The sequence below is a fragment of the Podarcis tiliguerta genome, assembly GCF_965153285.1.
Source record: "Podarcis tiliguerta genome assembly, chromosome: 1".
Taxonomy (NCBI): Eukaryota; Metazoa; Chordata; class Lepidosauria; order Squamata; family Lacertidae; genus Podarcis; species Podarcis tiliguerta.
The window spans coordinates 29,791,631-29,808,007 of record NC_139534.1 but is presented as its reverse complement, the minus strand read 5'-3'; the positions used below and the strand labels follow the sequence as shown (position 1 = coordinate 29,808,007).

The 16,377-nt window shown below is 39.4% G+C and overlaps 2 protein-coding genes across 12 annotated transcripts in view; one reads left to right on the top strand and one right to left on the bottom strand.

The window, feature by feature from the left end:
* FIGN (fidgetin, microtubule severing factor) overlaps positions 1-15,761 on the bottom strand; it is a 125,110-nt gene extending 109,349 nt beyond the window's left edge. For both annotated transcript variants that reach the window (XM_083408325.1, XM_083408327.1), the window contains exons 1-2: positions 14,992-15,761; positions 13,911-14,108 (exon numbers count right to left, since the gene is read on the bottom strand). In XM_083408325.1, the coding sequence (XP_083264451.1) occupies positions 13,911-13,935 (25 nt within the window). In that variant the 5' untranslated portion in view covers positions 13,936-14,108; positions 14,992-15,761. The remainder of the gene's footprint in view (positions 1-13,910; positions 14,109-14,991) is intronic.
* The window catches only part of LOC310664653 (uncharacterized protein), a gene marked incomplete at its 5' end in the record, with an annotated part of 413,140 nt that overhangs the window by 123,623 nt on the left and 273,140 nt on the right, over positions 1-16,377 (top strand). The window lies entirely within an intron of this gene.

The window sequence follows — 16,377 nt, the reverse complement described above, 5'->3', positions numbered from 1 at the left end:
GGAATCCATCACATTCCATAACTATCCAAGGATGGACCTACAGGGGGAATGTGGCACCAAAAGCCACTAGGAAATAGTCCAACCATTACAGTGCAATTGTTCTAACTGCACCCTCCCCATTACTAGACCACTAGCCATGCCATCTGCATCAAAGTCCAAACTGAGGGTATGTCCCACTCTATGTGCCAGGCCAATGGCAACTTGAGATAGCCCCATGGTTGTCATGGAGGTCATGAAGTCCCAACCCAGTGCAGGCAACCTCTTTTCTGTGTTCAAGGACTTTCCACTCTTACACCAGCTTTCCTGTGCACCATAGACAAGTCCCACTTTTAGTATTCAAGGCACTCTAGATATTGTTAATTAGTCTCTTATTTCCCTATGCGGTGAAAACACACTGCCACCCAGAGCTAATTTTCAAGAAGAGGGAAGCTACAAACACAAGCAAAATAGGTCTGAGAGAGGGGGGGGGGGGCTTGCTTCCATTTAAACACCAAATAGCCCAGTTATGCAAGCATATTCATAAGTAAGATCCACAAAGTTCAGTGGAATTTGCTCATCGCCTTTAGATTTGTACTGTCCTATCCTAAAGGCTGTGTTTGAAAAAGACAGTCTTGTTCACCCATCACCTCACACAGGAAGTATACATTCAAATTCTACTAATGAGTAGCATGACATCAGGACGCATCTCTCAGTTGGATTGTAGCTTACTCAAAAAACCTTTGAGGCTTGGCTGAAGCACAAAATATCAAGCATGAATCCTTCTGCTAGTCACACTTTGAATATTGAGGGTGTTCAAGATATTTTTAATATTACAAATTCTGTTTTAAAGGTGCCATCAAAATGGGGCCATGGCGTTTTCTAATGAACATAATGCCACGTTACATGAGTCATGGCCACTAGCTTAGATAACATTAGGAGGCTAAATGTGATAAATAAAGTGAGTTGAAACCTACTATGGCTTTAAAGAAGAGTAATAAAGTTACATTTTAGTGGCAATTAAGCCACATAACTTTTATATTTCAGATGAAGGTTTTTAATCTCCATTGCTCACTACAAAGCTACATTTGACTGCTGCAGTCAAATGCAATGCATTTGAAACATGAAATTAAAAATACGAGCCGCCAAAAGCATAAACTAAAACTGCAGGATATTTTTATATTTAAGAAAGTCCCCCCCAATCCATAACACATTTCTATTACCATGAGGACTAGAAACATTTTAAAAATGCACTGAAAATCAGTTACTGAGCATTGCACTGAAGCTTTCTAGGCCACACAAGGGTAATGCCCACACTGTAACACAGATGATGATGATAACGACGACGATGATTTATTTATTCCCCAGCCACTCTGGGATTTATAACTTTAAAAAAGTGTCTGGAAGGAATGGAGTGGAGGGTGGGGGTATGTGTACAAATGGTTAAATTATGATTACTGTGAATAAGCAAGTCTTTAATACTTGTAATATGTTATGTGAACATACTTTCAGAAAATATTTTATTAAAATATACCATTGTGGGTTTTAGATAACTAGGAAATCCACCAAACCTTGTCTTCATCTCTTATAAACCAATCTTTAAAGTTCTGTGTTTGTTAGCATGCTGGAGATGTAAATACCTAAATACTATAGATGTGCATATAATTTATTAAATTAATATCCCACCCATCCACCCAAAGGAGTCCAGAACAACAATAACATGGCCACTTGAAATGTTCAAGGGCAGGTATAATGGTGTTTACACTCTAAGTGTTTCTTTTTAATGGTACTCACATGGTGGATACAATAGATTGAGAGGTGAGAAGTGGGGCTCTTAAATCTCCACAGCATGTGCCATAGTGACTTAAAAATGTTTTAATATATTCTACTTTTTATTTTGCCATATTCGTTTCGCTTGGAAGCATATTACACCATGGAATAAAATGCCCAACTGTACAAGAACATATTAAAATTAGCTCAAGGAACTCTTACAATGATTCTTGAAAATATTCAAGCTTGAACCAGGAAACCTCTAAACTTAGAACTGTAGGGAAGCCACTGTAGAGCAAAACACATTTCTCGTGAAATGCACTTGCATCCTATAACATAAGAGTTTTTTAGCCCTTAAGACTTTCAAGATCAGCTTGAGCAGATATGGTCACAATTTTATTGCAAGCTCATTGTAAAGAGTGGCAGGGGATAAAATAATTGCCAATGAAGTTTCAGAAGCCAGCACAGATTTTCCAGAGGTTGGATATCGGTGCTCCAGATAGTAATCCCAAGCTCTCTTACTAGGGAGCAAATTCCATTGAACTGAACTGAATTATGAGCAAACATGTTTAAATTAGGACTGCACTGTGAATATCACAAACAAACAGAAAAAGGCATTTGTGTTTAGCAGCCAAAATACCATGCCACAGTTATTCAAGTTTACACTAAGAGAGCTACCATATTTATAGTGTCAGAATTCACATTCCACCCATCCCCTGAACAAAATTTTGCTATAGTTCTAAAGTATAGATGGTTAGATATTTCTGGACAAATCCCCATGTTAAATTTTTAAAAAGCAGATAGGTTTCTCCAGCTGGCAGATAGAATGGACGACATGATACTGGAGGCCTAATTTGGTATCTAACAAGTGGGTATGCAGTCAATAGTGCAGCTAACACCAACTGTTCCCTGCCGAATCCAAGGAAACAATCAATTTTATTTTTTATTGCATTCATGCCTTCCCTTTCTTCCAATCAACTCAATACAACGTATTTTGCTCTCCTCCTCCCAATTTGTCCTCAAACCACTCTGGTAGGTTAGGCCAACAGAGTATGTGACTGGCCCAAGGGTTACCTAGCAAGAGTCATGGCTGAGTGGACCTGGGTCTAGCCAACACACTGGCTAGCAAATAAAAAATATGAATATTATATTGCTTAAGTGAATGAGTTAGTGTTTCAAGCCATTGGTTGAGCAAGTTGTGCCATCAATGGAGGAGCATCAACTCCCACAACACACACACAAAATCTATCTATCCACACACACATGCATACTCTTTTATTAGCAACAATCAATAAAAAATTGTAAAATTGAAACAGGTTCTTTTGCTCAAATATTTGCAATAATAATTAACTGGAGGGAAAAACAGTACTTAGGCTCAGCTCCCAGATGCCTGCTCTTTGTATAGCTGTCCTTCGACAAATCTGACCATTTAACATTTCTTCACATGACATTTTTGGGGTGGGAGTGGGGGTGTTATTCCAGATAAACATTAGAGTTCATTTCTTCCCCACAGTGAGCTAAAGAGCCAAAAGACTTATGTGCGACTTTGCTTTGAGTCTGTCTCAGAAAAAGAGCAAGAGAAAGAGATTACCAAATGTGTCTTGCCTGATGATAAACGTACTTGGTTTTGGCTAAAAGCAGTAATCATATCAGTATCCCTTGTTATGTCCAGCAAGTTTCTTCAGCATGGATTTGTCTTCAGAAGCACACTTCGTGGGACTTTTATTAAGTCCATTTGAAAGGAGAGTAAGTTTTGGAGGGCAGAGTAACATTGCAAGGGGCAGCAGGATTGCCAGCTTACACTTGGCTTTTTGAGATGCAACATGAAAAAGGCACCTCTGCTTTTAATACACCAGCATGCTAGCTAATGCAGCTTTTCACATCATAGTGCTAGAGTAGTAAAGAAAAAAGGAACCTGTAGAATATATCTTCCCCTTCCATATTGCTATTAAACACAAAATGAGCCACACCCTGCTAGGGATTTGGTAATTCTTCATGTACGGAACTACATTCTTCTACCACTCCAGCCGCACACCAATGTATAGATTTTTAAGTATGATAAAGTCAGCAAAGAAATGACTACTTAACAAGTCCATCTATCTTTTGAAATTGAGGCTGCAATTTTATGAGCCCAACTGAACTCCAGCAGGACTTACTTCCAAGTAAACATGCCTAGGATTGGATATAGATGATATTCTTTAAAAAGGAACATCATGTTCAAAATGAGAATGGGGGTGATAAAGCTTCTTGAAAAGGATACCTCAGTTAGTGTAATTGTACAACTGCTTGCAGCGTAACATGCAACAGCATAACTATAGCTAGCTGATTTTTAAATGCATCATCACAGAGGTTTATTATTTGTGAGTATACCAAACTTATTAAGGAATCACTTCCTGAAGTGTTTAAAACTGGAAAAGTAAAAATAAAATCACTTGTATATGTGCAATATTACCTGCAAAATGCTCACAAATAATAAGACACTTCTTAAAACTAGTTAATAAGCCTAAACCTACTTTTTTGAAACAAATGTCTATGCAGACACCAATATCTTAATTCACTGGCATTTTTTCTTTCACTATTATTTTTGTTAGAAGATCACTATTTTTCTCATTCTAACATTAAAATAATTCTGGAGTTGGAAAGCATTCTTCCTGTAGTTATTTTTAGGGGAGGGAAGGAACAAAAAGTTAAGAGATCAAAGCACTCCAATTTGAGAAGTGTGTCACTGTTTTAATAAAATGATTATGAAAGATGCATCTAGTTCAGAAACAAAAGCCAAAGTTTGGCCTTTGGAAACAAACAGCAGAACTAAAAGCCCACATACCGTGTTACTGTGTATACTTGCTTACTATTCAACATATTTTACTTTGAACAAATTTTAGGACATACACCCCTCATTATATCCTGCAAACTTGGGAGTAAAATTCTTCCTTACAGTGACAAAACCCAATTCAGTTTAAAGACAACCCAATAAAATTGAACAGGAATTTATTGGGCAACAATATCTTAAAATAAAGTTATGTTGCATCAGAAGTTTCACCAAGGTTTAAATAGTGAATTAAAATACAAAATGTTTCAAAGGCACATAAATCAATCATTTCCCCAGACATATCCACTGCACAAACATCAGTCAGCTTTAAAAACAACCACAACATCTACCAGCCCTTAGTTCTTTAGATATCTGTGCAGCCAACAATTCCATAAGGCTAAATAACTTTATTTACGTCACGATGAAGAAAGTGAAAAATAAGAATCTAAGGAACAAGTCAAATCCTTCCCCAATGTATGGGAAGGCTGTAGGACACTCCTATACTTGGAGTAGCAAACATAGAAGAGGAAAGTTATTGTCCTGGGGAACTAGATCATCCCAGTTTTTTTCAAAGGTACATTAATGTGTGAGCCAGTGTGGTTTAGTGCAGGGATAGACAAAATAGTGCCTTCAGATGGTGTTGGGCTTCCATCATCCCTGACCACTGGCCACACTAGCTGGGTCTGATGGGAGCTAGAATACAACTGGGGGGGGGGGCACCACTTTGGCTACCTCTAGTGCAGTGATTTCACAAGGACTGAGAAGACTCAGGCTCAAATCCCCGCTCTGCTACAAATCTACTGGGTGGCTGTGAAACTGTCTCTCAATCTGAGACTCTTGAATAAAAAACCGGAGAAAGATAGTGTACGCTATCACAAGTTCCTTGAAGAAAGTATTAAATATGAAATGAATGAAACATTTTAATAATTCATACTCTTAAATCCAATACACTTTACTGAAAGCTAAAACAATGTATTTTGAAAAAGTAACATTTTAACATGGATGTGTGTGTCATAAAAAAAATCTTCCCATTGTTCAACCCCCATACAAAATGTTCTACTAATTATTCTACTATGAGTCATTCAATAAAACTAGCTGGAACTATGGAAAGGATCATGAAAGTGAAAAGTGAGTTGGGAAACCCTAATAAGCACGCATTCAAAACATGCTCCGTTGTAAGGATACATCCCGATGTAGGTCACTGAGAAGCACTTCATCTCGTAGTAGCTTTTGAATTCTTCTGGTGGTGCTGCCCTGACTATTTGGTAAAACTAAAAGCCAACGAAATCTTTAAAATGTTTCCTCAAAATGTGATCCATCCTACTAGCAAACACAATTGCTGTCACACATCAGAACACCTCCAGCTGAAAGCAACACGAGTTACAAGTGCTCTCCACTCTATAGCTTTATACATAGAGATAATGAGCCAGTTAAATCCAAGCATTACGGCAGCCGAAGAATTTAGCAGGATTGATGAAAGAGTAACAAAGGAAAAGCAGGAGAAAGCTTACACAGTATATACTTTGCCACATACCACTGCATGGCATATAATTAGCAACAGTTCAAAGTAATGGGGTTAATGAAACAAAGATCACAAGATGTTTCTTGTTCTTTCGTTTCTTCATTAGCCATTTCAAATATAGATTTGCTTCAATAAGCTTTTGTGCTCAGATCACTTACTCTGGAGTAATCCCAATGATATTGATGGGCTGGTATCTATGCCAGTCAATAGGGTTTTTTAAAAAACAACCAAAGTACATTTAACCCCCCCCCCTTACTTCATTATATTGAAGGCAATTATACACAAATACTTTCATTTGTAAAAAAGCATTTGCTTGCTGATTACCATTACAAGACATTTTGTGGAATGTAATTCACCAATATTTGCAATACAATTCTCATATTAAGGTGTTATTTCAGGGTCTTTTTTTCTTTACTAAACAGTCCAATTCAGAGACTTCCTACATTGATTGATTTGGACTCAATATATATTCACTCAGTAACTTCTTTTCATAACAAAAATGCTAAAATGCCTATATAGGAGTGCAATCTTATATTCCCATTCCTGTCTCCTTCTGTGTCTTGAACAGCAGCTTAGCATAGAAAGCAAACAGGTTTCCTGGCACAGAGATAAAGTGATCAGAAAAGATTTACAGGCTAGATTTCTGTAGTTTCAGGCTGCTCTTAAAGGCACAATGCAGGTAATTAGATGGCAACTGTCACAGCCCATTCCTATTTGTGGGTACACAAAGTTCCATGGCACTTACTTGAGAGTAAATGTTCATAGTACTGCAGTCCTGTGCACACTTACTCGTAAGTAAGTCCAATTGAATGCACTGGGGTTTGCTGCTGACTAAACACACTGTACATGCCCATGTCCCATTCAATTATTTACTTTAAAGCAAGCATATGAATTAAAATGCTTGATTAAAATCCATGCTGCTAGATTCAGCAAAAATAGTTATTTGTAGAGACACAGAAGATAAATATATATAGTCAAATGTGCGCTCTCTCTTTCTCTCTCTCTCTCTCACACACACGAACACACCATTTTCCTTTTTTCAGACACACTTTGCTTAGACTACCATTGGTGCATGTGCCAGAAGTAAATTTGTATTCACATTACAAACCCAATGGATAAGGAATTTAATTTTTATAGCTTTCTCTACGGAACATGGCTCACAAATGCCAACAACAAGGAATTCAAAACAGGATCAATTCTTTTCCCTTCTTGGAAACAATCTTATAAGTGTCCAAGTACTCGACAACATGAAAGAATATTGTTGCTTCTCTGAGCTCTTTTGATATCTCTCTCTGCATGGTGGAGCTGTTCACGAGTGATGGGAGAAATCTCTTTTGAAAATAAATGGCACCTCTTCAAGTGTGTTCAGATACATCCTGGCTGGACCTTCAGTTATAACTTGAAAAGGATGCTTGATTTTTAAATTTGTTTTAGGTATCAAATTGTGATGCCTGTAACAATCTTCAAACCTGATTCTTGCAGCACCGACTTTATGAGTTTCCCCCATGTCAACACAGAAGGCAGAAAGTAATGAGAGTGGTGAGGAGAGGTAATGGGAGAAAGGAAGAGAGGATGGGGTTAGGCAATTGTTGCTGAACATCCCAACAAACTAAAGTTCACACTTCAGATGAGACATACTGAAAAGGTTAATGCTACTGCACTTAATGGTTTCTTCACATCCATAAGCATAGCTGTCACCACATACTTACACAGAGCACTAATCACTTCACAAGAGTCGAAGCACTGGTACAAATTGTAGTGCACAGGAGTATGTTACCCACATGCAGCCTGATCCTACACATGCATATACACACTTAGTCAGTAAGCATGCAGATTACTACAACATCACTCTTTCTTCTGGCCTTTAAGGATACCTAAGAATCACACATAAACAGGTCCCCAACTTATACAAAAGAAAAATGCAGTATATTAAGATGCTGAGCTTTGGAAAATAAACTTGGAGAGAATTAAAATGCTGATTTTAGCTACACTTAAAACATTTTTTTTTTAAAAAAAACCATTAAAGAGAAAATTTTAAAAAATCAAGAGACAAGTTCAAATGTTAGCTGTGCAGTTGTCATAAGACTACTATGATTGCGGCTTCAATTCTAACTGGGTACAGAATTGCAGTCCGGTTTCTTCCATAGCCAATATTAACCATAAGCTTTACATCAATGTTTATTGCCAAAGCTGTATTTGGACATATTAAATACAAACAATGGACAGGAGAGTTGAATTAAATATATTCTTTTGAAGGTGATGTAAGTTTAAAAAGAGGCAATGTAGTTTTGTGTGTAAATGAATTTAAGTGGGTACAAATAGGCACAGAAGAGATCCAATATGACACATTGTTCATTCTGATATGGAAAGAGGTATCAATCTTTTTGCAATAATCTTTTTAGGATATTGCATTTACAGTACATTGTACAGTTATTTCTTAAACTGCACTTGAAAACAATCAGTTAAATTCTCAGTTAATAATGTAAATTAAGGTAATATCCTTCAAGGATATGCTTATAGAATTTACACTGTTTAATGACAAAAACAAATGATAAACTGGCAGCAACAAATATTATTTTTAAACAAATGTTAATAAAACAGATTGTCACTAAAGAAAAATAGCTACATTAGTTCTGCACTTCAGGGGGCAAAATCACTTCCACTTTAAATAAAATTTAGCTTTGAAATTAAATGTGCTATAATGAAGCATCTCACAGGTACCATTTACTGACATTGCCAGAACAAGAAGCTGCCTATCATTGTTCTTCTAGCGCCTTGATATCCAGCTACCCTCATGAAGTTATGTTGATGAAGAGAATTCTAATTTGCTTTAGAGCAGGATAAAGTTCCTACTCCTATAAGAACTTATTTTTGGGAGGATACCCACTGATTTCTTCCTGGAATGACAGAATTCATTGTGTTTTAGGACTTTTATTCTCACGGGTTAATCAACAGGTATTTTCATATTTGCTGTTGTAGAACTAGCAAACACAAGCTTACGCTGCTTTTCAAATAATATGTTCCAAGCCCCTCTTCCTACAAAAATGCTGACATATCTAATTTTAATTTGACCTTCCTTGGAAGTTTCGCCGTCACTCACACTGTGTGGTAGGCTGACTATATAGACTTCCATTTTTACCCAGCTTCCAGCTTCTCACCACTATATTTTGAAGGACAGAAGTTTAAAAAATGAAAAGCTAGGCTGTTTGTGTATATCTGATAGTACAACTAATGCTCATAATTAACACTGCATCATGGATTTTACACCTGGAAGATATCCTTGTGTATTTTTGTGGGGGTTGGCGGCTTCTCACAATCCTATGCATGTCTACTTAGAGGTAAATCCAATTTAGTTAAATTATCAGGTAAGTGGGTATAGGTTTGTCTATTAATAAAAGGATGCTAGACCCCCTGCTACACTTAAAGCTCCCAGATGTTTCCCATAAGATATATCAGTTTTCACTTTAAAAGATAGCATTTCTAGCAAAGAGAGTTTAATAACCTGTAACCATAACCATGGTGTACAATCAGGAATTTAAAAGCATGGGGAGGAGGAGAGAGAGAATCTGGTACAAAATAAAAATTAACTAAATTCCACATATTTTACTACCAAAATGTAATTGGAATAGGATGACTCTCAATTAGCCCACTGTGCTGCTTTTGCCAACTATTACCACGCCTTCCCCAAGCTCAAAAGAAGTATGTTGATTTATTAGTAGATGTACATAAAAATTAATAGAATCAAAGTTAGTCCATTATTACCAACTTGGATCATTTTGTTTGGGTTGGGTTGCGTTGTGTAAAGAAAGGCAAGTTCATATTTAATGATTCTTGTTAACTTTAAATCCTTTGCTTATTAATGGCAGTGGGGGGAGAGAGAGGAGAAGGAGGTAAACACGCTGATGAAATACTTTATCATGCTGATTGACAGAAAAAATGCTCCATTACTTCACAAAATGCCCGTATAACAATTCCCTCCCATCAATAAATCATGATGAAATTCCAGTTAATTAAATAAACATTAGTCAATAAACCTGGCGCTTTTTGTAAAGTTATACAATGCAAACTTAAGTTCTTATAAAGTGTATGTTAACTGGGGGCAAAGAGCCAAATATTTTCCTTTATCGGATCTAACAACGCTAAATGAGACTAGCAGATTAAAAACATGCAAGGGAGTTTCCTACATACAGCTATCATGCTGATTTTGTATCATTAAAATGGCTCCCAAACAAGCAGATTAACTGATTAATTGATGATTAAGACTGCAGGAAGATCAGACATTACACCCAAATACTTCTTGCATGCACACACAGAGCTAACTAATTGACAGCTACACACACATCAGAATGATCAGTCTCCCAAAGCAATATTTTAAAGCACGCATAAACCCCTCTTTCAGCATTTTCATGCACAATGAACAATTATATTTCTAAGTTCAAGTTCTGCGACCTAAAGCACTAAAAGAATGAAAGGGTGGGGGGGAATTCTTCAGTACACTGTTATCAATAAATAAACTTTTGAAATTCATCATGTGGTCATAAAAACAAGCAATAGAACATAAATATAACCTCAGTATTAATGCAAGGCACAGAATATATTCTGAGCCAACATGCACTAGAAAATATTAGGAATAAAGCTCTCATGCTGAATTGCTACCATTAGAAAGAACTTGGAGAAAACTTCCTTGATGTATCAGATATACTGATGGTGGGGGTCATGTATTCCATCCTCTGCTATGTTTATATGGATGGTACCTGAAGCCAATGCTTATTACCAATGGTAAATACCATATTGTGTGTCACATAACTGACACACATCCCACACTTTCTCCAATACAGCTGGTTACTGTTGTATAAATCTCTTTTGTCTGGGGGTAAGGAATGATGACTGGGCACAAAGTTTGTATAGTAATCACATCTTGTTTCAAATATCACACATTAATAAAGCTTTTTCATAATAATGCAACAGACACAACTCATTGGCAAATCTAACACCCAAAGTCCTATTGCATTTTTGCTGAGACCTGGTCCAAACTGTCCACAAATAGCACTTGTTTTTCAGTAAGGACAGAGGAGTGCTAAAAAATGCCTGATTTCAAGGAATACTTCATTCTCTTATTAACAAAAAGCTGTCTGGCAAAGAAAATTCAGAACTTCTCTGAAAGTCCAGCGAAAATTCACCTATATTGTGGTTTTCTAAAATGGTATTTTTGACATGAGTTATCTATAGCTATGTATCCTTGTCTAGGATACAAATGCTTACAGTAAGAATCCACATGCAGTGCACTTGTCAAAGAGAAGGTGGAAAGGGCAAAGATGTTCTTAACGTGTCTCCTGATGTGGTACAAAGTAATGCCCAATTTCTTGCATAAATACCAGCACTGGAAAGATTTCCCCGATAAAGAGCTAATGACAAATACAACAAAAAGCAGATTTATCAGAGGTTAGAAATCTGGGATTAATTTTCACTGTCTAAACCTTGCAACTGTCACATGGAAAACAAACTTACGAGTGTATTTCATCCCATCAAGTCCCCCAGATGAAATATATTCCTAAAGATGCAATGCAGGGAAGCACACACACACAAAAATAAAGCCTGAACCACAAACATTAAAGCGCAAAAGCAACAGACTAACTGTTTGAAGTTTTCTTCTTAAAATATACATCTATATCATAGGGAAAATATCAGATACAGCCTTATGTTAAACAACTCAAAACCAAAAGTGTAAGGAGGATCTGCTGACTCTTTTTTTCTTAAAAATTTCTTTCTGGGAGTGACAAACACAGAAGTCCATTTTTATTTTTATTTTTCAGATGAGGAGTCAATTCAAAGCAGCTTCCCCAACTCAGACCTAACTTTTCCCCCCTTGGAGCATCATCATGACAAGTGGCTGCTTAATAGATGTTCCCCTTGATAAACGACTTGTTCAAAAGGGACACAGTAGCTTTCATTTCCTGACCACAACACACTTTTAATTTGCAACAGCAGAACTGCTGGAGTGTGACTCAGTCCTACTCTCCAGCTTTTCAGGGTTCTGCTCCTGACACGCCACAACACTGGACAAAACAACAACTAGGTGCATCTACTAACAACAATCACTGCATCATGTTTTTTCTTTTGATATATATATAATACACACACACATTCAGTTGCAGAACTGATTACATTGGTGCTCTCACACACTCTCATCCTCTTCACCCCTCCCCGAAAACTCGGCCGCTTTCAAAATCACTCTGCTGGTCAAGATATTCTACTAGGAAATTGAGAAGTAGAGGTGGGGGTGGAGAGAAGGAGAAGAGGGCAGACCCAGAGGGGTTGGGGGGGAGAGAATAAAGTGCACAAGTGCCATACAATATACAAAGCAATGTCACCCAACCATGATTACTGTGTATTACTACTATTAGAATTATCATCATCATCATCCAGGAATTGCATTTAAACAGTGGCCACCATCCACCCCATCCAATTTCAGCCCTCAGCACACTATCCAATTCCCGATTTAAAATTTATAAATGTAATATCCTCATCACAAGCAGCAGGTCCAATCTGCTGTGAATATATATTACAGCTTTAACATCACAGAGGGAAATCTCCCATCTGGCAATCACATTCGCTCCAACAGCTCTAGGAAATAAAAGCGGGGGGGGGGGGGGCAGGGAGAGAAGAGAAAGAGAAAGCCGTGTCTTCCTGCTCTCTCCCCCCTCCCCCTTAAAAACATGTCTCAGGGCAAATTATGTGCATCTAAAATAAACAGTTGCTGTATTGATCGCCTTAAAGTCAACAAGTTCCAAATGCAAAATAAATAAATAATAATAATCAGATAATCATCCCTATTGTAACAGCGGCTCAGGGTTACTTTGGAGAGATACAGGCACCTACTAGCATCAGCCTAGGAGTGGACATTTGGCACTCAAGCTTTGCTTTGGATTCAGGTTTGTTAGGAAAGATCAGTGGTCACGTACTTAAGCTGACCATGAGGTTTTGCTCTGTCCTTATTTGCTTCTCCCACAGACTAGTAAAAGTAAGACAATTCACTGTCCTTCTGTCACCCCACAAATTCCTAATTTTTGCATTTGTGTGCAAAACAAAATCTGCTGTTATACTTTCTCTAAGCTTCTGTAACTGGACTTTTGTAAACTGCAATATGTTGAAATCCTCCCTGCCCCATCTCATCACATCCCTCCAGGCCTATTTTTTTAAAGGTGTTTTGTAGAATGTGGCCTCTTACAATCATTTAAAAGTATGTTGCAGTGACAAGCAGCTATATGGAAAAAAGGACAGAAAATACACAAGTCGCTATTAAAACTGGAAGAGGGAGGCAGAAGAATTGGTTATTGTGCACCTATGAATCATCTTATTTTCCTATCCTGATCTAAAACCTACAAAAAAGTAGAGGGAGGAAAGATATAACAGTAGTATAGACTAAGAAACTATAACTATTACTTTAAAATTAAAAAGGAAACATTTGCTGTGAGTGTAGGCATAGATATGTTCAGGGTTTCCCCCTCCCCTTTTTACAGTCAGTGAGTTTACTAATTTACATAGTATTTGAGTGTACACAGTTCACTTTTGGTAACATGCAACTTTAGCATTGCAACTGAGAACAAAAGTAATACTACAATCAAAGCAGAAATCAGAAACAAAATGATAACACACAAAAACTGCTTATTTACACACTTGAAGCTTTACCATTAACATCATTTATCTCTAGCCATATCCACATGCAAAGTCCTCAGATATTTTTTTTCATCATGCGCTTTTAAAATTTATCTACATGCAAAGAAAGAGAGAAAGAAAGAAATAGAAAGACATAGATCCCAAAAGCAGACATACCATAAACACTGGTGCTACTGATCATTTCTTGCTGGCAGCACAAAAAAGCTGAATTGGATTTTTTCCCCCTCTTCCTCTTCTTCTCCTCCTCACAAGCAGGAATTCCAAAGGTTGCTTTTCATTAAAGCCACTTTTCCTCTCAGCTATCAAATGTCACTGCCTTGAAACGTGGGCCCTTTCGTCAGGTATTCATTTAACCTACATGCATATAATTAAGTGGGAAAGCAACATCAACAAAAAGGGGATCTCAGATCACAAGAGAAGAAAGAAAGGGGGGGGGGGGAGAGAAGAGCACATGACCACGAATACAAGTCCATGTCAATTTCACTCACTCCCATTGAAACTAACAAGAGCTCCAGGGAGAATAGTAATAGGATCAGTGGATTGTATATACCATTAAATTATACATCTTTCTCTCCGTTCCAAGCCAACAATACGCCCACCGTGCTGTCCCCCCTCCCTCCACGATGATGTGCTTACATTTTACTGCATCAGCTTCTCTTGACATATTCACGCCCCCCCCTGAACTAAAACACGGCAATTTAACCCTAACTTTCCCCTTCCGCCGATCCTCATTCGCACTAATTTGCTTAAAAGTTCGTTCCCCCAATACACCTAAGTCGCATCTTATCCGCGCGTTCCTGCTTGGACTCCAATTTGAAAAAATAAAAGAGACCCACTTAAGCGAAAGTGGATTTGGCGGCGGGGTGGGGTGGAGGGGGAAGCTCTAAATCTCGCAATCGCGAACTCTTGGGCTCCTGACTATTGTTAGCAACGATCAAGGAAGGGGGGGGGGAACCATCCACCGCGATGCTATCTCTTTACTTTCCACGCTGCGCTTAGATGAGAAAAACGGAACGGGGGGAAAAAGGAGAAAAGAATAAACCAGTCTGGAGCATGTCCTATATTTAAATATAGATTTAAAGCATTATGGCTTAGATTTAATATTTAAAAGGCACACGCAGAAAATTTAAAGCGCCCGTAGCCGCCTGGGATATATTTAAAATTATATAAAATTTTAAACAGAGCGGGCGGGGGGGGGGGAGGATGAAGAGAGACGAACGGCGATGGGAGATCTTACCTGGAGGTTTGGTAGAGAAGCCCGGTAGGTTAGAGCAGCATCGATCCTATCTGTTCGCTGATGAATGGGGGCTCGGGTTAAGTGAAGGTGCCTATGATTTGAAATCATTCCAAGTTTTTGAAGGGAAGACTGACTGCAGCCTCTGCCATGTTGGAATTTCAAACCCAAAACAGCTGCTTCGCAAAGAGCCAGCATGCCAGCAGCTGAACGCCTGCGCAGAGCGCCGCCGAGCCAAATTCAAATCACTTTCACACTCGGAGCCAAAGATCAGTTTTCAAAAAAGAGAGAGAGAGAGAGAGAAGAAGAAGGGGGAGGATATCGGGAGGGAGAGAGAGAGAGACGCACCAGATTCATGGGCAAGAAGAGGAGGAGAGGAAGCTCAATGGCCGCGCGCTACTGCCGCCGCCGCCGCACCACCACCACCACCAGGCCCCTGGCTGCACAGGTCAGGTTACATGGTAGGGGCTGTCGCTTGCAAGGAAGCCTGCAAACACTGCCTGGAGGTGGCCGGGAGGTCATGGCAGAGCAGCCAGGAAGCTCTCCCGCCCCTCCCGCGGCCGCCAAAAGGCGAATCGGGAACTTGGGGAGTTGGGATCCCTGCTCCCAACCTCGCCTCCGCCTCCTGCAGCAAGAGAAACACTTCTCCCAGCTCGGGCACTTTCCCTGCAGCCGGGAAAGCGCCATAGCCCGTCCCATCCCCCCCCAACCCCCCACAGCAGCGGCGGCGAATGTCTCTGCCTCCCCCCCCCCACCCCACCGCTCGGTCCCCACCTCGCAATAAGCAACAGCGGCGCCGGCGCCTCCAGCTCCAGGCCCTACCGCAGCTCAGTGGCAGTAATGCCTCTGTGCTGCCCGCTCGCCGTCGGCTCGGCTCCCTAGACTTTGGGATGCTGCGCGGCGGCAACAGCCGAGAGCGGTTAAAGCAAGAGAAAGACCGGGAAAGGGGGGGGGGGGAGAGCCCGATCCTGCTCTGTGTGCTTGCTCGCGGGTAAAGAGTAAAGTCGCACTGTATGCTTATGGAGCTTTCCGCACCCCCCGGGTAAGAAACTGTGTGCGGCAAAGGGGATAGCAGCCTGAATGATGCAGGATAGCAGCAGCATGGGGGGGCGAGAGCGAAAAACGACCAGAGACATTAGACTTTCCCCCCTAACAGTTGCATTTTATTCCCGCTGTCCCCACTTGGAAGTTCCTTTGCGTGCAGGATCCCCTGCTCTCACTTGCTCCAAATGACGTTTCACGGCACCGTCCTGCACAAGTTCTTTCCTCACAAAGAAATTTTCCGCTGGGTTGAAGAAAGTGTTCACTGAGCAAATAAAGCCGCACTTCTTTCGGAATGGGACCCAGTGAATTCAGTCGGGGCTTTATTTCTTAGTAAATCTCTGCAGT